At 43.8% G+C, this 25,109-nt stretch overlaps 1 protein-coding gene across 1 annotated transcript in view; it reads right to left on the bottom strand.

The window, feature by feature from the left end:
- LOC126262446 (guanine nucleotide-binding protein G(o) subunit alpha) overlaps nt 1-25,109 on the bottom strand; it is a 543,526-nt gene that overhangs the window by 33,077 nt on the left and 485,340 nt on the right. The window contains exons 5-6 of the mRNA XM_049959099.1: nt 20,798-20,926; nt 1,255-1,384 (exon numbers count right to left, since the gene is read on the bottom strand). Of these exons, the coding sequence (XP_049815056.1) occupies nt 1,255-1,384; nt 20,798-20,926 (259 nt within the window). The remainder of the gene's footprint in view (nt 1-1,254; nt 1,385-20,797; nt 20,927-25,109) is intronic.

The raw sequence follows: 25,109 nt of genomic DNA, 5'->3' as shown, positions 1-25,109 counted from the left end.
ATATTATTTCCCTTCCTGTCGCTCCAGTGTATTCGCAGGTTAAAGCCATTGGCAGTGCGGACAAGCGAACCCCTTGGCATTGCTTGCGAATGCGCTTTCGCTTGTGTTCGCTTGTTTACTGGGGGCTTTGCATTTTGCTCAATTACCGTGATAACCGCTACTCTGTTCGGTCACCAACGACGGATCGATTGCCCAACCTCGTTGGACCAGCGAGCCAAGAGCGCGATGTCGAACAACTTTCAGCAACACGAAGGTAATAAAAAGTACTCCACGCTCAAGCTACACAAACATTTTCACCGGCAGACTGACTGACAATGATCTTATGCGCAGTGACAGAAACTCGTCCATCACACGGCGCAGTCTTCGGCTTACAGGCGGAAGGTACCAATGAGCGGAAGGGGGGGGGGGGGGAGGGGGGGTTAGGGGAAGGTGTTCTCTATGGCTTCCGTTACGTTTTTTACAAACGTTCAAACATGGATCCACTGGACGCACGACTACAGTAAAGGGTTAAAGAGTCTGAACATCAGAAAGGCGACTTTATAGAAGTTTCAGTTTATGTCGAGAAAAATACCATCACTGCTACAAACTGATGAGAAGAGCTAACACCAGGCACTCGTATTTCCTTCGTTTGTAAGTCATTCCACATTACTGAACTGGCCACAGAACAGTAGAACAAAGGTAGGTGGAAAAAAATCCTCTCTTTTGCGCCTTACTGACGTCGTTTATAGCCGACGTCGTTTGTTGCGTTCCTTGGAAACTGGTCTATTCTCTGGATGTCACCTGGGTAACAAAAATCCGTCAGACATTTCAACCCTTGTAAAGCTGCCCAGGTCTACTGTTGGTGGTGTGATATATGAAAGAAGTTAATCGAAACCCAGGTAGACCTCATGTACCAACGGACAAAGACCGTCGAGCACTAGAGAGGGTGATTGTGAGGAACTTCGAAGGTGCCACAAGCAACACACCCAGCCATTGCGCCACAGATATTCAGACACTTCTTTGAAATGTGCTTAGCAGAGTTCAAGGCGTCATAAATGCGAAGGGTGGACACATCCCATATTAATGTCCATTAGTAGACCAGATACTTCTTTTTCAGATAGTGTACACGAGTTGCTGCTGCCTTGAATGAAGCGGTAACGGAACGTTCACTAGACAGCTAAAGTATCTTTTGCTCGGTCTGTCCAAGAATTAGGGTTGTAAACCTACAACATAAATGACGAGTCGGAATGCCAATCAGTCACAAACAGTACTCACCGTGGTTTCGTCTTCGTGGAGCACCTGGTCGTACTCGGACATGGCGACGCAGAAGATGATCGCCGTCACGTCCTCGAAACAGTGTATCCACTTCTTTCGCTCCGAACGCTGCCCGCCTACGTCGAACAGTCTGGAAACAGCAATCCACAGTCTCTCAATACTTGCTCAGTTACAGTTGTCTTTACATCATTTCTATTCGTTCGAAAAAACTACACGAAAGTACAGTCTGTCAATGTGCGTTCATACTTCCACACCACACGTAGACTTGGAATGTTTACGTATGCGGATGCGTTCTTGCAGTCAGATGGGGCTCTGTAGATGACAGAAGTGTACGTGTTCGTTTACTTCCGCTAAAATCCGGTATTACACTATCATACTTCTTTGTCAAAGTTGATGTGTCAAATATTTATGTCAAAGAAATTTGATGGTGTAATAGGGAACTTTGTCAGTCTCGCCTGCCGTCAAATAAATACGCCGTAGATTTGATCATGAAAGTCGTTCATCTTCAGTTCGCTGCAATGTGAAATGCAACCGTGTGGAGCGCTGGCGTCGCTACATCTATTTGAACTTCTCCGTTGTGTGTTTGTAAACTTACCTTCAAAACTGGTGTCTTATTTTAACTTTTTTTTAATAAACTTGCTTCGACTAGGGTGGGGGGGGGGTGCGGGGTGGGGGGAGCAAGGGGCGCAGTGCTTGCTATTAATATCGTGTTGATGGGCAGGTGGAATACGCTGCAGGCGACGTATGTCCACAATCACAGCTACAGCCATCCACCTATACATCTGGAAACATCCAGGCAGCTTCGCAGCAAGACTAAATAGAGCAGGTGGTCACACTCTGAAATACGAAATTCTTTCCTAGCTTTCCATTCTATTTCGTCTATTTTTGAACTCTGTATGCCACAAGGTTAAAAGGCGCTTAATCTGCTTCGTACTTTTTAATAATTTTGTAGTTGTTGGAACACTGATTCCATTAATTAAACTATTCACAAATAAAAATAGTTCACATTGCCCATATTCTGTACTATACCTTATCGTGTACTGTATCTTTAAATATTCTCCCTTCACAGCTTTATAAATCACTTCACACTTTTCTGGAATTATTTTGGTTCATGTGCAATGTGATATTCGAGCGCTGTCTTGTAAACTAGAGTAGCTCTCTCCCGTATCAGGAAATCCTAGTGTCACAGTTTGCCTGTCTTCTGCAGATATAGCATTTTTCAATAGAGTATTCTGTTTTCTAATATGAGAAGCCACTTTATGAGCAAATACTGAAATACACTCTCATCCATTCGTAAGTAATTTATATACTACAATACTTGATGTCCTCCACTTGCAACTCTCGTAACAAATTTTTCTGAATGCTGTTATTTTCTCGACGTAATACCTATGGCTTAATCCAAGTATGTTTCCTTTTTTTCCGCCGCTTTTCTTTGTGGTACTAGCAACTGCAGCGCATAACAAGTTGTTTTCTGCCGTCTTGAAATTTGTAAAAATGGTTCAAATGGCTCTGAGCACTATGGGACTTAACATCTGAGGTCATCAGTCCCCTAGAACTTAGAACTACTTAAACCTAACTAACCTAAGGACATCACACACATCCACGCCCGAGGCAGGATTCGAACCTGCGACCGTAGCAGCAGCGCGGTTCCAGACTGAAGCGCCTAGAACCGCTCGGCCACACCGGCCGGCTTGAAATTTGTAGGAAAATATGACGACAGTGTAATACCCCTAATGCCACGCCAAAGATTTTTGACAAAGAAATTGGACGATTATTTCATCATATTTCTTTGTCAAAGAATACAGGGCTAAGTCAGGTGTAGACGATCTGGCAGAACTGATGAACCTGCGATTTTAGCAGACGGTTTATAAACTCAGGGCCGGCCGCTGGTGGTCGAGCGGTTCTGGCGCTACAGTCTGGAACCGCGCGACGCTACGGTCGCAGGTTCGAATCCTGCCTCGGGCATGGATGTGTGTGTTGTCCTTAGGTTAGTTAGGTTTAAGTAGTTCTAAGTTCTAGGGGACTTTTGACCTCAGCAGTTGAGTCCCATAGTGCTCAGAGCCATTTGAACCATTTTATAAACTCAGGAAAACGGATTGGATGTTTGTGCTGTCCTCATCATTTCATCATCTTCATCATTCGTGACAGTGGCTAAATTAGACTGCGTAAAAAGACATTGGGATGTGTAAAAATTGGGACTTTGTACGGGCGCTGATGGCCGCGCAGTTGAGCGCCCTACAAACCAAACATCGTCGTCATCACCGAGGAGAAATACGAACAGTTCTATTTTACCGTGGGTCCGCGCATGCGCAGTAGAAGAGGTGCATGTGCGTAAGCGTAGAAAGTACCATTTCGAGCGAGCTTTCTTCTTGTTATTGTTTCTCGTGTGATCAGCAGACGAGGAAAAGATGAGCGCTTAAGGACTCTTTTGGCTCTTGCGCGAGGTATGCTACAATTTTTTCAGTGACTAATTTTTCTTACGTACAGTAACAAAACAAATGAAAGCCCTCTTTTTCTGTTGCCGTTAAGAAAAGCTCTATATTTAATGCTAGATTCTTATTGCAGAGCCGGCCGAAGTGGCCGTGCGGTTAAAGGCACTGCAGCCTGGAACCGCAAGACCGTTACAGTCGCAGGTTCGAATCCTGCCTCGGGCATGGATGTTTGTGATGTCCTTAGGTTAGTTAGGTTTAACTAGTTCTAAGTTCTAGGGGACTAATGACCTCAGCAGTTGAGTCCCATAGTGCTCAGAGCCATTTGAGCCATTTCTTATTGCAGAACTCGAATGAAACAAAGAAAGTATGAAGGTACTTATTGAGACATGCAGCAAGGAAAGGTGTCTGTATGCTACTCTAGATACGCCGTACCATAATAAGATACGTCGATAAATGTGTAATTCTGGGTTTATTTGTTTTAGTAAAGGCGCATGTAATTTCAATTTCGATATGTGTACGTGTCACCTTAGCTGGTGAAAGTGCTGCATGTGTTTGATTTGCTTATCTTTTGTGTTATTTCAGCATTCCAGGAAGGGTAGTGTTGAGATTATATCCACAAGAGTCAAATAAGTCATGCTGGCCGCGACCGGCGAGGACTGTAAATGCCATTTTGCCTCTTCGCTGTCATACTATTATGAAATAGCTTCCCTCATTGCTGTGTCACATGCGCGAATACCGTCATGTACGACCGGCAAGACACATCCATTCTGACAAAGTTCGTAAGTCTCTGCTGATCTTCGTGCCTGAACTCCTTCGTTAACGTCAAGTATACGTCTCTGCCTTCACCCCTTCTTCCCAGCTAAGGTCGGATCCAATTCCAACTTCTTTCATTATATCGTTGTTCTGTCCTATAAGACCGCTGTGTATTCTTTAATGTTCCTGTATATGTGTGTGTAAACCTTATCGTTCGAGTCTTGGAACTTGTTCACAAAATTTTCATCTATGTGATTACTCTGCTATTCACAATAAAATGCCTGGCAGAGGGTTCAAAGACCCACCTTCAAGCTGTCTCTCTACCGTTCCACTCTCGAACGGCACGCGGGAAAAACGAGCACTTAAATTTTTCTGTGCGAGCCCTGATTTCTCTTATTTTATCATGATGATCATTTATCCCTATGTAGGTGGGTGCCAGCAGAATTTTTTCGCAATCGGAGGAGAAAACTGGTGATTGAAATTTCATGAGAAGATCCTACCGTAACGAAAAACGCCTTTGTTTTAATGATTGCCACTCCCATTCACGTATCATGTCTGTGACACTATCTCCCCTGTTTCGCGATAATACAAAACGAGCTGCCCTTCTTTGTACTTTTTCGATGTCATCCGTCAGTCCCACTTGATGCGGATCCCACACCGCACAGCAATACTCCAGAATAGGGCGGACAAGCGTGGTGTAAGCAGTCTCTTTAGTAGACCTGTTGCACCTTCTAAGTGTTCTGCCAATGAATCGCAGTCTTTGGTTTGCTCTACCCACAATATTATCTATGTGGTCATTCCAATTTAGGTTATTTGTAATTGTAGTCCCTAAGTATTTAGTTGAATTTACAGCCTTCAGATTTGTATGACTTATCACCTAATCGAAATTTAGCTGACTTCTTTTAGTACGTATGTGGATAACTTCACACTTTTCCTTATTCAGGGTCAATTGCCACTTTTCGCACCATACAGATATCTTATCTAAATCATTTTGCAAGTCGTTTTAATCATCTGATGACTTTACAAGACGGTAAATGACAGCATCATCTGCAAACAATCTAAGACGGCTACTCAGATTGTCTCCTATGTCGTTAACATAGATCAGGAACAATAGAGGACCTATAACACTTCCTTGGGGAACGCCGGATATTGCTTCTGTTTTACTCGATGACTTTCCGTCTATTACTACGAACTGTGACCTTTCTGACAGGAAATCACGAATGCAGTCGCACAACTGAGGTGGTACTCCGTAGGCACGCAGTTTGGTTAGAGAACGCTTGTGAGGAACGGTGTCGAAAGCCTTCTGGAAATCTAAAAATATGGAATCAATTTGACATCCCCTGTTGATAGCACTTATTACTTCATGAGTATAAAGAGCTAGTTGTGTTTCACAAGAACGATATTTTCTGAAACCGTGTGCTGACTATGTGTCAATAAATCGTTTTCTTCGAGGTACTTCATAACGTTCGAATACAGTATATGTCCCAAAACCCTAAAACCCTACTGCAAATCGACGTTAGTGATGTAGGTCTGTAATTCAGCGAATTACTCCTACTTCCCTTTTTGGGTATTGGTGTGACTTAAGCAATTTTCCAGTCTTTAGGTACGGATCTTTCTGTGAGCGAGTGGTTGTATATAATTGCTAAATATGGAGCTATTTTATCAGCATACACTGTGAGAAACCTAACTGGTATACAATCTGGACCGAGGCCTTGCCTTTATTAAGTGATTTAAGCTGCTTCGTTACTCCGAGGATATCTACTTCTATGTTTCTCACCTTGGCAGTTGTTCTTGATTGGAATTCAGGAATGTTTACTTCGTCTTCTTTGGTGAAGGAGTTTCGGAAAACCGTGTTTAATAACTCTGCTTTAGTGGCAGCGTCATCAGTGGCTTCACCGTTGTTATCGTGCAGTGAAGGTATCTTTGTTTCTAATGTCTGCTGCCAGGTTTGATAATTTCTCTATTGCTTACGGGATTTCAGTCTGTTTCCGTCCTCCGTTCTGCATGGGCCAGAATGTTCCTCATAAGCTTTCGTTCTTTCTTCAGTATATTTGCCTCTTCAGCTGAGAATTAAAGTTTCACTCACGTTCAGAGCTCCGGGTTTGACCACAAAGTTGTAGATGTTCTCCTGCACTCAGTCTCAAGATTATGTAATTTAGCTCTGTGAGATTATTTTTATAGCCCTGTTGGTATTACGATTTCATCTAGATACTTCAAGTGTCTGACCGTTTCGATCTGCCTGCACTCCGTGTTTAATTTCCGAATGTTAAATTCAGTGCAGGTGAACTCAGTCTTTTCAAAAGATTCGTAGGCCAGCTTTACGGCGTAAATCTAAAGACTAGAATATTTACTGCTTCAAATGACAAAACTTGTCCTACTGTTAAAGAACAAGGGCGTGGTTCCACCTCGGTTTTTCCTTAATTAACAAGTATTATCCTATTACGTTTCACCCGATTTGCCACTTGCGGCCTTACAGATGCTTCAGGTGCTAGAAACATCGATGCCATGTCGTGTTGTTGTGGTCTTCAGTCCTGAGACTGGTTTGATGCAGCTCTCCATGCTACTCTACCCTGTGCAAGCTTCTTCATCTCCCAGTACCTACTGCAACCTACATCCTTCTGAATCTGCTTAGTGTATTCATCTCTTGGTCTCCCTCTACGATTTTTACCCTCCACGCTGCCCTCCAATACTAAACTGGTGATCCCTTGATCCTCAGAACATGTCCTACCAACCGATCCCTTCTTCTTGTCAAGTTGTGCCACAAACTCCTCTTCTCCCCAATCCTATTCAGTACCTTATCATTAGTTATTTGATCTACCCATCTAATCTTCAGCATTCTTCTGTACCACCACATTTCGAAAGCTTCTATTCTCTTCTTGTCTAAACTATTTATCGTTGACGTTTCACTTCCATACATGGCTACACTCCATACAAATACTTTCAGAAACGACTTCCTGACACTTAAATCTATACTTGATGTTAACAAATTTGTCTTCTTCAGAAACGCTTTCCTTGCCATTGCCAGTCTACATTTTATATCCTCTCTACTTCGACCATCATCAGTTATTTTGCTCCCCAAATAGCAAAACTCATTTACTACTTTAAGCGTCTCATTTCCTAATTTAATTCCCTCAGCATCACCTGATTTAATTCGACTGCATTCCATTATCCTCGTTTTGCGTTTGTTGATATCGTAATATATCCAATTGTAAGCACCGGACATGATAGTTCCGAAAACGAGAACTTACACGTCCAGGCGTCAAGTTTTAAAATACGAGCGTCATTCGGAAAGAACGTTTTTTTTTTCTACGAAAATTTTTAGTTGATATAATTAAACAAAACTGTATTTTACACACAATTAGTTACCCAAGCTACTTTTGTACTTTAATCCCGTTCAAATTTAGGCACTTGTACCATTTACCAGCATTTCCATGCCTTCTGCATACACAGTTGCCGCCAAGCTGTTGAACCACTTTAAGTTCATCATCACTTCCGTAGCGTTGTGCATTAAAAAAAAATCTTTCAATTTGGGGAAAAAGTAATAATCACTTGGGGCTAAGTTCGGACTGTATGGTGAATGTTGAAACGTTTCCCACTGAAACTGATGCACGCGGATGTGAATTATTGTGAAGGAGGATCACTCCACTGGTTGGCATTCCGCACCACTTGTTTTTAATAGTGTGACGAAGTCGTTGAAGCGTCTGTCAGTAGGCCGCTGCATTTATGGTCTCACCTCTAGGCATGTAGCCGGTGAGCAGGACACTCTTACGATCCCAAAATACCGTAGCCATAATCTTTCTGGTGCTCAAAATTTGTTTTGCTTGTTTCGGTTTCGTTGGGACTGCGAATGGTGCTATTCCATTGATGGATGCTTTGTTTCCGGTGTGAAATGTAATCTCCAAGTCTCATCACTAGTGACTATGTGATTGAAAAATACATCACCATTATTTTCATAGTGACTGAGAAATGTCAATGCAGCTGCCATTCTTTTGCTTTTGTGTTCGTATGACGAAATTCGAGGAAACCACCTGCCACAAACTGTTTTATATCCAAAACCTACAAAATAAGGTTCAAATGGCTCTGAGCATTGTGGGACTTAACATCTGAGGTCATCAGTCCCCTAGAACTTAGAACTACTTAAACCTAACTAACCTAAGAACATCACACACATCCATGCCCGAGGCAGCATTCGAACCTGCGACCTTAGCGGTCGCGCATTTCCGGACTGAAGCGCCTATAACCGCTCGGCCACATCGGCCGGCTCTTCCTTATTTCCCAGTCGCTAAATGATGTGCTGCTTTTTCCAGTATATTGTGCAAATGTAATTAAACTAAATATCCCGCATCCCCGCTAATGCAAACGCGTAATAACAAACTTCAAGTAACGATCCTGAGAAGATAAGGAGCAAAAAAAAAAAAGGTTATATGGTCATAAGGGCGGAAATGCGTTCCAAGGGAGATACACCCACTTGAAAGTGGAGACAGAAAAGTCTTTCAATAGTAACCCTGCCATCAACGCCAGGCAGGTGGCCCACCTGCAAGGGATACGCTAGACGACTGTATCCATGTCATGCGCCACTATCCGTATCACGTGCAATGCGAACTTGTCTCCACAGCGATAATTTTGCGGCTGGTTCGTCGCACAGGTCACCACAGTCTTGTGATTTGTGTTATCCATCCTACTCACAGAAGAGGCTGTCTCTACCAGGGGCAGTATCGTCGACTTTCACTGCGCGGCCCCTCCCGCGGGAGGTTCGAGTCCTCCCTCGGGGATGGGTGTGTGTGTGTTGTTCTTACCATAAGGTAGTTCAAGTAGTGTGTAAGACTAGGGACCGATGACCTGCGCAGTTTGGTCCCTTAGGAATTCTCACACATTTGAACATTCGTCGACCTTCACAGTACCCTCATGTAGGCTAGGGGGTATCCCCATGGAGTGGTGCCGGCGAAACGTGAGCTCTGTTCAGCCGCTGTGTGTCGGCAGGGGTTATTGGCGAACGCCTTGTGGGACCAGCCTTCCTTCCACAGCACCTCACAGGCGAGGCTTGTCTGCACTACCTGCGGGTGGCTGTGACTCCCCTACTGCAAAACATGCCTTTGGTAGTACGACTGGTAATGTGGTTACCGCCGGCCGTTGTGACCGAGCAGTTCTAGGCGCTTCAGTCCGGAACCGTGCTGCTGCTGCGGTCGTAGGCTCGAATCTCCCCTCGGGCATGGATGTGTGCGATGTTCTTAGGTTAGTTAGGTTTAAGTAGTTCTACGTTCTAGGGGACTGATGATCTCAGATGTTAAGTCCCATAGTGCTCAGAGTCATTTGAACCATTTGAATGTGTTACCAGATGATGGTGATCCTGTTCAGTGCTCTCTTGAATGTGGAACTTAAAAACTAGTACAGGCAAGACATTCCCATTTGCCCAGTGTGTTCTCATGTGTCATTACAATCACCGAAAACGACACTGTCAAAGATTTTGTATCCCTACCTTAAAGAGGGTGTTTGTCCTTTAGTATGCATTTCCGGCCACATGTTCATATGATGTTTCTGCTCCTTATCCTCTCAGAAAGACCTGAGTCGAAACAAGGCCCCGGGAGTCGACAATATTCCATTAGAATTACTGACAGCCTTGGGAGAGCCAGTCATTACAAAACTCTACCATCTGGTGAGCAAGATGTATGAGACAGGCGAAATACCCTCAGACTTCAAGAAGAATATAGTAATTCCAATCCCAAAGAAAGCAGGTGTTGGCAAATGTGAAAATTACCGAACTATCAGTTTAATAAGTCACAGCTGCAAAATACTAACGCGAATTCTTTAGAGACGAATGGAAAAACTGGTAGAAGCCAACTTTGGGGAAGATCAGTTTGGATTCCGTAGAAATATTGGAACACGTGAGGCAATACTGACTCTACGATTTATCTTAGAAAATAGATTAAGGAAAGGCAAACCTCCGTTTCTAGCATTTGTAGACTTAGAGAAAGCTTCTGAAAATGTTGACTGGAATACTCTCTTTCAAATTCTGAAGGTGGCAGGGGTAAAACACAGGGAGCGAAAGGCTATTTACAATTTGTACAGAAACCAGATGGCAGTTATAAGAGTCGAGGAACATGAAAGGGAAGCAATGGTTGGGAAGGAAGTGAGACAGGGTTGTAGCCTCTGACGAAGTTATTCAATCTGTATATTGAGCAACCAGTAAAGGAAACAAAAGAAAAATTCAGAGTAGGTATTAAAATCCATGGAGAAGAAATATAAACTTTGAGGTTGGCCGATGACATTGTAATTCTATCAGACACAGCAAAGGACCTGGAAGTGCAGTTGAATGGAATGGACATTGTCTTGAAAGGAGGATATAAGATGAACATCAACAAAAGGAAAACGAGGATATTGGAAGGTAGTCGAATGAAGTCGGGTGATGCAGAGGGAATTAGATTAGGAAATGAGACACTTAAAGTAGTAAAGGAGTTTTTCTATTTGGGGAGCAAAATAACTGATGAGAAGAAGAGAAATTTGTTAACATCGAGTATAGATTTAAGTGTCAGGAAGTCGTTACTGGAAGTATTTGTATGGAGTGTAGACATGTATGGAAATGAAACATGGACGATAAATAGTTTGGACAAGAAGAGAATAGAAGCTTTCGAAATGTGGTGGTACAGAAAAATGCTGAAGATTAGATAGGTAGATCACATATCTAATGAGGAGATATTGAATATAATTGGGGAGAAGAGGAGTTTGGGCACAACTTGACTAGAAGAAGGGATCGGTTGGTAGGACATGTTCTGAGGCATCAAGGGATCGCCAATTGAGTATTGGAGGGCAGCGTGGAGGGTAAAAATCGCAGAAGGAGTCAAAGAGATGAACACACTAAACAGATTCAGAAGGATGTAGGTTGCAGTAGGTACTGGGAGATGAAGAAGCTTACACAGGATGGAGTAGCATGGAGAGCTGCATCAAACCAGTCTCAGGACTGAAGACCACAACAACAACAACATCCTCTTAGCGATAGTGTCCTGCAGTTTGTCTCCAATAAACAAAACCATGCTGTACACACTGTTCACAATAGTAGAGGTGTATTCGTATAATCGAATATCCTTAAAGACGTGAAATGAATTGTAACTTGATGTGTTTATGTTCAAAAGATATTGATTAATAGTATATCTACATGCTTGGCACGTATATTCGGATGATTTGCGCCGACTGTAGTTCGTCTTTTGAGTTTCTGTGCGGATTTCAAACTCATTTTAATACAATCAAAACTAGACACGATTTTTACACTCTTGGACATCCTTTTCCTATCGTTGTTTCTATGCTTCACGTGCACCACCATTAGTGGTATCCGTAGAACACGATGGTTTTTCCTTCTTCACTACTAGTGCACTGCATCTGTTGGGTAGTATTATAAAGTGTAAAAAGTGGGGGTTTGTTAGAAATATAAAAAAATGTTGGCACAGCAATCCAATTAAATTTATTTGCATTTGTATTGATGAAGTGGCATACCTCAAAATGGAGAACAAGAATTTTAATATTGTTGTATAGAACTGCGTATCCTTATTCGTAATGCAGTACCTTCTTGTATTAATAAGTCATTTCGCAGTGCTGGGGAGCGCAAATAGACCGTTACGCTATTAAAAAAAGCACATCGGTAGCATATTTTGCCACAAGATATTTTTCCACTATCGATTCATTATGAACCAGCTCCTCGTTCGTATGCAGGTAATGTAATGCAATCCAAAACATTTTCTTGCTTTTGTTAACTTCGTTATAAACTGCTAATTTTAGTCCGCAGCTCGTGGTCGTGCGGTAGCGTTCTCGCTTCCCGCGCCCGGGTTCGATTCCCGGCGTGGTCAGGGATTTTCTCTGCCTCGTGATGACTGGGTGTTGTGTGATGTCCTTAGGTTAGTTAGGTTTAAGTAGTTCTAAGTTCTAGGGGACTGATGACCAAAGATGTTAAGTCCCATAGTGCTCAGAGCCATTTGAACCATTTTTTGCTAATTTTAACAATATCTTGAGTTTATATACGATCATATCAATCACTGCGAAAAGGAACTACATTTTTCCATTTCAATATAGTAAGCGCAGAAGTATATGCGTGAAAGTATTGAAAAGGTTTTCGTCAGATATGGTTTTCTGCAGTCCGAAAACTTTGAGACATTTATAGTGTCGTAACCTAATCAAAATTTGGTTAATATTTCACCAACCTCATAAGTGGCGTAAATTATGAAGACACTATGGGAGAATGGAAATGTTAAACATTATCTCACTTGCCTGAAACATGTAACTAACCATCCTAAAATGAGCACTTGTTTTTCATAATATTACTCCCTCTCAGCATAATTTGTCAAACGAAAGAGGGATACTCCGGGAGTATACTTTTTAATGCTGCTATAATTATAACGCAACAATAGGCTCCGAAATACAGCTTCATTTGAACGTGCGTCCGTACACACTGGCTTAGCAACCCTTGTAAGATTAAATGAATTTTATCCATAGTGGATGCTTTTGAACTCCATGACTGTTCCTTTATAGAGTGCAGAAAAAGTTCCGCTACCAGTCACACTAAAAGGTGATTTATTTGTCACATGACCGGTTTCGGGCTTGCGCCCATCCTCAGGCGTTTATACATTCATGTACATGTTTATATTGCTGGAGATCACTGTATAAACACAAAAAAATTATTTGCTGGTGACTAAACAGATACATGTGGGACAATTGTAAGACTTTCCCGGCAGTTCGATTTCTATCGGTAGACCTACTCCGATCAGCCTCCGGACCGATTATCAAATGGCTCTGAGCACTATGGGACTTAACATCTGTGGTCATCAGTCCCCTAGAACTTTGAACTACTTAAACCTAACTAACCTAAGGACATCACACACAGCCATGCCCGAGGCAGGATTCGAACCTGCGACCGGAGCGGTCACGCGGCTCCAGACTGAAGCGCCTAGACCGCACGGCCACACCGGCCGGCCCGGACCGATTATCTTGTTACAGTGAAACAATAGCGCAGCCCCTGTTTACCGTTGCCAACTTTCCTTCCGTTCGGTCTGATACATAAGTTAAGTCCCCATCATCTCGCTTGCTTTTATCTGAACGACACGGAGATACATTTGGAGGGAACCGTACAGTCTCCTCACATTTGGCCAAATTTCTTCCATTCCGCACATTTGTATCTCGGGTTGTATTGACTGCACGTGTCGACTGTGGACAGCCAGCGGTGCTGTGCGCCGCCGCGGTTCTGGCTTAATTTGGCGCACCGGCGGCGCGTAGATCGTAATCTGCAGTGGGAGCCGATCGGCCGCCTGCCTTATCTGCTCGCCACATCTGCTGCTTGTTAGGCGAGCTCACCAGACTCCCAGCCCACACACAAACCATCTGGTCGCCGGTTCCACAGCGCCTCTAGGAGCTCCGCCGTATGTCTTCAGCCTCCACGTCTGTCTCATGCAGCTATGTCATTACTGTGCGTCACTTTTAAATGCGCCGACTGTCTTAGCTCGTTGAATCCGCCGATTCCCGTCAGACCGACGAAGTTATGCAATGTCGGGCGTGGCCGGTACTTGTATGGGAAGCCGCCGGGTTACGCCACGTGCTGTTGACTGCTTTCCCTTTGCCTTTCTGGCAAAGGGGAGTAGGTGTATGGTGTGAAGTTCCTGATCACCAGACTTTGCGCCTATATCTTGGAACAAATTTCAAATCTCTCCACACTATCCGTCCGTCTGTTGGGTACTAGAGATGAGCAAAGTCGTTCATCCTTGGGAACTAGTTCACTAGTGATCGCTCTTTTATGGGAACCGTTCATTTTTACTCGTTCAGCGTTAATTGTGTTTGGTATATGGATCTTATGAAAAATTCAAAATTGGTAGCATAGGTGACTGAAGATGGAAGGCGCCAAGAGGGGGCACTTGGCTCCCCTCTGGAGTAAAGAGTTTTTATTCATAACAAAAATGGTTCAAATGGCTCTGAGCACTATGGGACTCAACATCTGAGGCCATCAGTCCCCTAGAACTCAGAACTACTTAAATCTAACTAACCTAAGGATATCACACACATCCATAGCCGAGGCGGGATTCGAACCTGCGACCATAGCGGTCACACGGTTCCAGACTGAAGCGCCTAGAACCGCTCGGTCACACCGGCCGGCTATTCATAACAGATTCTCGCACATTTGCGATTTTAGTGATTCTGCAAAACATCTCGTTTAGCCAACTGTAGCGTTATGCGGCTGATCGCAATGAAATAATATAAGGTGGCGCACGAAAAACCGACCCCGAGTACAGACTGCTCGCCAATACGCACGATTTGTTGACCGCTACGAGCAGAAAATATAAACATGTAACAATTAGGCAGTGAAGAAATAACAAATAAGCTAATGCAAACAACATCTAAACAACAGATGACGATTGGTAAACGACAATGAGCAGTCTAGTACTCGGGGTCGATTTTTCGTGCGCCACCCTGTACCACTGAAATAATATTGTAGGAGTTATCATATTCTCTTTACAAAATGTGACACCATACACTCGATTACGAAGCGCGGGCTTCATTCGGTTGTAAGTCGGTCTGCCTTCGTAACAATGGACATGCTGTTTTACCTTGAATCAGAAAAAAGATGGAAAATGGCCACTCGTGTGTGCCGTGCCGATGTCCTTTGCATGTGTAATAACAAAAAATATTACCTTTTTACTAGTATTTCTTCTGCTGTTTATCGAAATAGTGAAGGAAGCTGATTCACCGTTTTGTTACCTGAAAGATGTATGTATTACATACCACGTAATTTCTATGTAATATACGTAATTACAGAATACATTTTAATTACCGGTCGTGGACTCTGAATAGAATACGAAAAGAACCAGAAGTTCAGAATTCAAAAATGGTTTGAAACAGATCTAGAACGGACGTGCGAAGCGAACGAAACGAATAACAACTCGATACTGGACTATGAGCAGTCGGCAGCGGAACTGCGACGAGTGGCCACGCGAAGGAGGACGAGTCCGGCCAAGTGAAACCGAGACACACGGGAACGGGACCGAGGTTGGAACGAGAACGGCCGACGTGCCGTTCGAGAACGAGACCGACCGATTCCCGTTCCCGAGAACTATAAGTAGAAAGCCGCAACCGAAGTGAACTATGGAAGACCGTTCCTTAGAACTCGTTCCTCGCTCGTTCCGTTCATCTTCGTGAACCGTTCCTTTGGTCCCGTTAGTTCGCGAACGACCCATCTCTAATGGGGACGTTAAGCTTGACGGTCCGTTTGTTGCTACTAGATAGAAGTGGGCTATGTGCCGACACCGTGTTTCACTCTCTCCCTTCTATCATCGTCATACAACTCAAACATGGCTCTACAATACGCCACACACTCATTACAGTCATTTACACTCGCGAGACACACGTAGTACAGGCCTCGCACATCGCGAAGGAAGGTTTCCAGTGTTCGGGAAGGAAAGGTGAAATCGTTCCAATTAGGCGGCTGAACCTGCCTCTCGTTGTTTCCCAGCCAACTATGCCATGCGACTTTACTTTTAGTTTTCTTTTAAATTTTTAGGTATTAAACGACAATCTGCTTGAAGACCAAACAATTAACCGATCGCCCTTAACCCTCAAATGGTATTACGACGGCATGCTGACAAGTAATTGCTCCGAATTTTTTCGTGAAAACTCTTACAGCTTTTTAAATAAAAAAAACTTTATTAACATCCTACATCTTTATTTTTGATGTCTGCATATTTATTTCGCAACATAGTTACCCTGCCGTCGAAGACATTTCTTCCAACGAGAGACCGGTTTGTTGACACCGCCACTGTAGGATGTTATATGAATGCGTGGTGTCTGTTCTTTTGGACATGTCCGAAAGAACAGACATCACGCATTCATATAATTGATTCGCCTCGATGGGCAATGGATCCAGCACATGCAGTACGGATGCACGATTACGTCCAACCTCCTGTGGCACCCATCTTGCAGACACTTTGTGAAACTTGAGCACATCATGCACAATGTGGTGTGCTGACCCATGACTAACCTGTAAACATGCTGCAATGTCATTCAGTGTCACTCAGCGGTTTTCCTTCACTATGGTTTCAACTGCTTCAATGTTCTGTGGAGTCACTACTCGTTGTGCCTGACCTAGACGAGGAGCATCTTCCACTGAAGTCACACCATTTGCGAACTTCCTGCTCCATTCGTAGACTTGCTGGTGTGACAAACATGCATCACTGTACTGAACCTTCATTCGTCGATGACTTTCAATAGGCTTTGCACCTTCATACGCAAAAACGGAATAACAGAACGCTGTTCTTCCCTGGTGCAAATCGCAAATGGGGCGGCCAACTTTATACTGATACTGCGACGGTATGTGTGCATCTGCACTATACTGCCATCTACAGGCCATTCTGCACGCTGTTTGTAGCACGCTTACCAAATTACAGGATATCGGGGCGAAATTACAATTTTTTATAACAAATTTAAGGTTTTCATTTGACTCACCCTCGTAGAAGAAAAGTTCCTGTGATTATATGTCGCCGGCCGGAGAGGCCGTGCGGTTGTAGGCGCTACAGTCTGGAACCGAGCGACCGCTACCGCCCAGGTCCGAATCCTGCCTCGGGAATGGACGTGTGTGATGTCCTTAGGTTAGTTAGGTTTAATTGGTTCTAAGTTCCCAGGCGACTGATGACCTCAGAAGTTAAGTCGCTTAGTGCTCAGGGCCATTTGAACCATTTGATTACATGTCCGGAAACCAATACCTGTTGACGTAAGTGACAATCTGTCCTCTCATTGCCATCTCTCCGTTACGTAGCAGTAGACACTATAGGCAGAAGTGGTTAGCACGTATCCTGAAACATCCTTCAGCCCTTCGTCGTAGTGATTTAAGCTCTCTTTCAAATACATCTGGTCCATCTGGATAGCGCCACATGCATTAGTTACACGGTTCTGTAACATCCCCACGTTGCCGATGGTTTGGACACTCTCTTGCCTTTAAATGGCCCCTTAGCCAGAAATCCAAAGGACTGAGAGCTCCTGTGAACGGGAGGACATGCTACCGTACCTCCCAGAACAGTCCATCACCCATGAAACGTTGCGGTGATGTAGTGTCGCACAATCAGTAGAAAGTGGGGTGGTGCCCCGTAGCACATTAACCAGAGTTGTTGTCTCCCTGCAAGTGTAACGTCTTCCAGTAGAGCTGGTAATTCATCGCGGAGCAACCGGCGATATACAGCACCTTTTAATCTAGTAAAGTACACAGCCCTATGAGTGAGTCATCTACACGGATAGTTGTTTGTTTGTTTTGTTTCAGGGCGCAAAAACAACTAGGGTCATACGCGCCCAGTACACTGCTAGAGAAGCAATCCTGATGCCTCACCTTCATGACTGGTGGAAGATTTGCATCTGCCCACACCTGCGTACTGTGGTAATTTACTCCGCCATAACTTGTGAATCCTGCCTACACAACCTAACACTATACATTATTCGTCACAAGTCTATATCTCTAAAGGTTTTGAAATTACTATAGGAATATTTCTTCTAGTTTTGACCAATACTAGCTCCTGCAGAAGTAAGTGACACTTTCTTTGCATCCTGTACAAGAAAACTATCGTGAGAAACTTCAGCATATTTGAGACTTCCATGATGATTCTCGTATTTCAATTGCTGTCTGTGCTCTAGTGCTCAGGGTGGCCTAATATGAACAGTTTTTGACTTCCTGCTGCTGTGGGTAGATGGTATGGTAAGCAAAGTGCGGCAAACTGTATCCGATATTTAGACTGGTGGCGTCCTGTACTGGACAAATGCTCGTGGTGCTTACGGCAATTCATTTTTGAGGCAATTCGGTGCCTGATGATGGTAGTACAAGGTGTTTCACAATGTTTTGACCATTTCAAGCCGCGTGGAGTGGCCGCGCGGTTTGGGGCGCCATGTCAAGGATTGCGCAGCCCCTTCCACCGGAGGTTCGAGTCCTCCCTCGGGCATGGGTGCGTGTGTTGTTCTTAGCATAAGTTAGTTTAAGTTAGTTTAAGTAGTGTGTAAGTCTAGGGACCGATGACTTCAGCAGTAAAGTCCCTTAGGAATTCATACACATTTGAACATTTGACTATTTCAGATTCGAATAACATACAAACTAATCGAGAAACATAGTTGAACATTTTACACAAGGTACAATATTTATTCAAGATTACTTACAAGGTACTACATAGGACAAATGACGACCAATTGCGACTTCACAATACTCGAGGCGTTTCACCCATTTTTGAACACATCTTTCGTAACTGCTGGAGAAACACTGGAAATTACATAGTGAATATAATTTTTTAACTATTGGAAGCTTCTCGGCCGGTCGGAGTTCACTTTCGCCTTCAAATAACCTCATAGGGAAGTCTGGCACGATTGAATCAGGCGCACGAGGAGGCCATTCGACACAAGAGCGTTTGGGTGATAATGGGAAATTCCCCGGTACTCATTTTGACAGGAGGCTGAGGAACTTGGTGTGGTTCTAGAGGGGCTGTAACGAGGAAAAATCTCGACCCCTGAGCAGCACTGAACGTGGGACCTGCAGAGCCAAAGTCTACTGTTCCATCCACTAGACCACCACGGCCACAGTGAAAATGTTACGGGAATAAATTAAACAACAGCTCAAAAAAAGTGCACATGGCTGTCCTACACACAATCGGCTTCTTCAAAATACACTCTGAAACAAAAAAGGACGCACCGCGAAGGAATTATCCGAATGGGACGGAAATCGGGAAATGTGGTGTACATATACAGACAAACAAATGAGTACAATCTGAGAAAAACAGGATTATTTATTCAAGAGAGAGAGAGAGAGAGAGAGCTTAACAAATTGAGGAAGTCAATAACGCATTGGTCCACTTCAGACTCTCATGCAAGCAGTTATTGATTCAGAAGCTGTGACATTGTCGTGAATATAACAGTGACCTGTATATACAATAAGTTTCTTTCAATTTACGTCTATGGTCACAAACTTTTTGTTAATAGATTGTTTTCGGTCTATAATAACCATAATCAAATCTGTTTTATAAAAACAAAAGTCCTAATGAACTGCAGCCATATTGTTTTTATAAAACAGATCTAATGATGGTCATCATAGACCGAAACCGGTAATCTTAACAAAACGTTTTTGGCCACAGACGTAAATTAAAGGAAACTTACAGTTATTGATTGATAGAGTTGTTGGAGGTCCTCCTGACGGATTCGTGCCACATTCAGCTCAGTTCGCGAGTCAGATCGTCAAAATCCAGAGATGGATGGAGAGCTCTGCCCGAAGTGCTCCAAACGTTCTTACTTGGGGAACTTGCTGACGAAGGTACGGTTTAGCAATCACGAAGACAAGCAATAAAAACTCTGGCCGTGTACGAGCGGGCATTATCTTGAGAAATGTAAACCCAAGATGGCTTGCCATGAAGGGCAGCAAAACGAGGCGTAGAATATCGTCGACGTAGCGCTACGTTGCAAAGGTGCTGCAGATGACAATCAAAGGATCTTGTCATGAAAAGAAATGACACCCCAGACCGTCACTCCTCGTTGTCGAGCCATATGGCGAGCGACAGCTAGGTTGGTATCCCACCGCTATCCGGAGAGTCTCTGGACACATCTTCGGCCTGGAATCTGCTTGATTGGAGAAGAATTGTCTTTGGTGATGAGGCCTGCTTCGACGCCCCATTTATTTTGTTGCCCTCCACGGCAAGCCAACCTAGGCTCACATTTCAGAAAGATGATACCACCCCCCCCCCCCCCCCCCCGCACACAGCGAGAATCTTTACTGCTTACCAAACAATACCTTGGCCAGTAAGGTCGCCGGATCTCAGGCAGGGTCCTCCTAACAGTTCAGGATTTTGACGATCTAACGCCCCAATTGGACAAAATTTGGCACGATGTCCCCCAGGAAGATATCCAAAAACACTGTCAACAAGTACCAGGACGAAATACTGCTTGCATAAGGACCAGACGTGGACCAACGCGTTATTGACTTGCTCAATTTGTGAAGCCCTTTCTCTTGAATAAATCATCCAATTTTTCTGAGACTGTTTTTCAACACATCAGATGCACTGATTTCCATCCCTTTCGGATAATTCCTTCGTGGTGCGTCTTTTTTTTGTCTTAGAGTGTATCAACATAGAGACCAGATGCCAGAGAGGCCCTCAGATTATTCTATGAAGGAAAGGGCTGGAACGCCTTGGCTTCGTAAGGCCAACTGGAAAAACAGGCCACATAATATTGTTACCTGCGAATGAAGAATTAATGGAAGCCGAAGATTATGTGACCAGGAGCCAGAGAAGATGCAGGGAACTGCAGGTGTGGAAACTAGCAGAAAAAAAACCAACGAATACGGAAGTATCTACTTGGAATGAACTATTCGGACTTACTTGAAGTTGAGGTTTTTGAAGGAGAAGTGCACCTCGACGATGCCCGTGGTCTTGACTCGTGTCCTGAGGATGTCCTGTTCCGTTGGTTGGTAGTCCTTGGCGCCCAGCCGGTCCAGGTCATCCAGGAAGCTGCGAACAGAACGGAAACACTCTGTAAAAGCGCCGACTACATTGCCACTACAAACGTGCATCGCCAATCACAGTTAAAGGAAGTAATACATCAAAGTTCCGTGAAAAAGGAAGAAGATAAGAGTTTAATGTCCCGTCGACAACGAGGTCACTAGAGATGGAGAGAATGGGGAAGGAAAAAAATAATCGTCAAAAGAACCATCCTGGGATTTCCCTCAAGCCCTCTAGGGAAACCTTTGTCTGGATGAGCAGATGGGAAATGAACCGCAGGTGAAATAAGTCCCTGTGCTTCCGAATGGAAATCCAGTGTCTTACCAATGGTGTGCCAACTCTCTCGGTAAAGGTCCATATTTTAATAAATGTAGGACCAGGGTTATCTAGGCTGCAACATTAGGAATGGGGGAGACGAAGGGTCATGTATTACAAACGTTTGAAATAAAGGGTGGCCATACATTCTTAAGACGATTTTAAAAAAATTATTTCTAAGAAACTATGCTAAATGCAGCTATGCTGTTTGTTTCAAATGGTAGCTTAACTCATAAGATTTCTTTATGGATACACTTCAACATGTGCTCCGTTTCTTGCACACAGAACGTCTAGATGATGCTCTATTTCTCTGCATTTGTCAACATCTCTTCCATCACCACCTCTACAGCATCTCTTATTCGTGCCTTAATGTGTTGCCCAACATGAGCTCATGAGCCTAAGACTTTACTCTCAACGCAATCCCACAAAAATGTCAAGAGCTAAGCGTAATGATCATGATGTTGGACCATCTCCACTGATCCATCTGTCAGGAAAGATTTCACCCAAGAACTGGCGAACAAATAACCACTAGTGTGACTGTAAGTCATCTTGGCTACCACTACACTCGACTGAAACGAAGGTCATTCCATAAGTCATGGAACTATGGTATATCGTGCGAGCGTGTGCCATCACCGTAATCGCAGTAAATACATTCGAAAGCCCACGGTAATCATTACCGGAATCAACCGACAGATTTCGATCGCATGCGAGGGTGACTCAGTACCAGCGCCTGAAACATTCAGTGCGATGTTGGCTGTGCTACAGGATGGGTCCTTCCCCACCCACCCTATTCACCAGATCTCATTCCACAACTGAGGAAACCATTCCGTGGAAGACGCTTTACAAACAGAGCGAATGTCCTCAAGACATTTCAGCGGTAAGTGGAACACACTGACGGCAATGCCAATGGCATTCAATGGTCTTCTGCATCGTTCGCAACGCTATGTATATGTACTGGGGGACTATTTTGAAGAACAGTAGTTGATTTTGTTTCATCTCTGTTCCATTTCTATTCGTACACAATAAATTTACTAGAGTTCCAATGCGTGTGTTTCATTTCAACCTCTGCCGTGACCTCCTGTTCTAGCACCCTATTTTATGTTGGCATTCAGATACACACTGCCATACCGGTTCAATGAATACCGTGGAATTCTCGTGTTGTCGCATTTTCGCACGATATATCATAGCTGTCATGACTTATGGAATAAGCCACATACTTGTGTTGTGCATTAAGCCAAATCCCCTTCACTGTCCCTTGTCTGCTGTACCACGATATGTGGGTTCTCCGACCCTCAGATATGAACATTTTGCTCGCTTCATAGGAAAAACTTTGTTAAGGTTTGTCTGCAACGATTCATTCCAGAATCGTCCTAGCAAACTCAACACGTCTGGGCCCATCACCTGGCTGAAAAGTTAGCGCAACTTGCACTGTGTGTTGCGTTCCCAGGCGGTCGCCTTACCATTTGGTTGACGACATATGGAAGTTTGGGTGTGGCCGTGAGATGTGCACGGGTAGTCAAATAGTAAGGTGACCGCTCGCGATAAGCGGGAAATCCGGGTTCGAGTCCCGTTCCGACACAAATTTTCATTGTCGTCGTTCTATTCTACAGCTGATGTGTATTACTGAACTGTTTAACACGTCCCAAACATTATCGGCCTTCTTGAAAAAAATACAGCAAATATCAATTACAGATTGACGAACTTCCACAAGGAGCGGCCGGCGATACGCGTTGACTCAATTGAATTTTCGTCCCGTTTTCGATTTTAAATTGAATATAGTAATGTCGGTTTAAGCTTGCTTAATACTGATGTTCTCGATGTTACATTGACTACCGACACACTGCAATAACGTACTTCATCACATAGATCTTAAGATCGAGATTAGTTTCGTAGTTTCATTCGATTGGACAAGACGAGTTTTTCGAAACAGATCACCATCACTGAACAAGATATGAGGGTAAGTCAATTATTATCCGCAAAGTAGTTATAAAATTTTATTGTAATCAAATAGGAACCGTACAAGAACATCATTTTTCGACTTAGTCTCCTTGCGTTTCAACGCACTTGGCCCATCGTTGTACAAGCTTCCCGATGCCCTCATAAAAGAAGGTTCTGCGAGCCAGGAATGCACCGCTTCTTTCAAGGGATAGTAAGAAGGGGCAAGATCGGGACTATATGGAGGATCAACCAGAACTTCAAATTTGAGTTTCTGGAGCGTTTCAGCAGTGTGGGCAGCAGCATGCGGACGGGCGGTGCTGTACAACACGAGACCTTTTGACAGCAATCCTCGGCGTTTTCTTCGAATTGCAGGCTTCAGCCTGGCAGTAAGCATCTCACTGTAACATACACTGTTTATTGTTGTGCCCCTTTCCCCATAATGTCCCAGTACTGGACCTTGTGCGTCCCAAAAAACCGTAAGCATCAGTTTTTCTGCGGACGGTTGGATCTTGAACTTTTCCTTGCACGGCGAATTTAGCTGTTTCCATTCCATACTCTGCCGTTTACTATGCGGCTCGTAATGATGGATACATGTTTCGTCACCAGTAATGATCCTGTCTAAGAAGTTGTCCCCTTCATTCAAGTTCAAATGTGTGTGAAATCTTATGGGACTTAACTGCTAAGGTCATCAGTCCCTACGCTTACACACTATTTAACCTAAATTATCCTAAGGACAAACACACACACCCATACCCGAGGGAGGACTCGAATCTCTGCCGGGACTAGCCGCACAGTCCATGAGTGCAGCGCCTGGACCGCTCGGCTAATCCCGGACGGCTCCCCTTTGTTACCATAGTGATCCAAAATTATTGACTATGTACAAGGGCGTTTGTTTACGCAACTGTGTGAGTTGTTTTGGGACCCATCTTGCACAAACTTTATGAAACTCCAAGTCTGTTGTGGATGGTTTCGTAGGCGGAACGGTGACTAATTTGCAGACGATATGCCACTTCGTCAATAGTTAATCGTCTGTCTAAGAGAATCGTTTCACGTGATAGCTCAATGGTTTTTTAATTTGTTCAAATGGTTCAGATGGCTCTGAGCACTATGGGAGTTAACATCTGAGGTCATCAGTCCCCTAGAACTTAGAACTACTTAAACCTAACTAACCTAAGGACATTATACACATCCATGCCTGTGGCAGGATTCGAACCTGCGACCGTAGCAGTCGGGCGGTTCATGAGTGAAGCGCCTAGAACCGCTCGGCCACCGCTGCCTGCTTTTAATTTGTGGCGGTAAACGGTCGTCCGGCTCCTTCAGCGAGCGTAACGCTTGTGCGACCATTTCGGAATTTTTCAATCCATCCGTAGACGTTCCGTTGTGGCAAGACACTGTTCCGGTACTGTACCGAAAGTTTTCGATGCATTTCGGCCCCTGATACGCCTTCCGACCACAAAAAACGGATCACTGAACGTTGTTCTTCTTTGGTGCAAATAGGCAGCGGAGCAGCCATTATTAACAACAAATAAACAAAGCATGCGTCCTCAACGTAAAACGACAGTACTACCAAAACAAACAAAAATATAACTAAATTGCGGATAATAATTGAAGTACTCTCGTACAAACACGAGTGAGTCCATAAACGCAGGCATAGGTATATATATTTCACAGAAAGTTTCATAATAGCGAAAAATTCCAGTTTATAACTTGTGTTTGCTTTCAGACATAGACTGGCAGTCACCTTATGAATTCTGGCCTCTGGGGAAACATTCTCGTCGTTGGCCTTTGTAACAAGAATTGTACCAAATACATTATAATAAATAACATCGACATTTGAGTTAATTATAATAAATAAGATCGACTTTTGAGAAGGCACTTCTATTAAATGAATAAGAAAGATCCAGAGTCTATTACAAAACAAAAAGTGAGAAAAAAATGT

The sequence above is a fragment of the Schistocerca nitens genome, chromosome 6 (assembly GCF_023898315.1).
Source record: "Schistocerca nitens isolate TAMUIC-IGC-003100 chromosome 6, iqSchNite1.1, whole genome shotgun sequence".
NCBI lineage: Eukaryota > Metazoa > Arthropoda > Insecta > Orthoptera > Acrididae > Schistocerca > Schistocerca nitens.
Note: the sequence above shows the minus strand (reverse complement) of the source record. Positions and strands in the feature narration are given on the sequence as shown.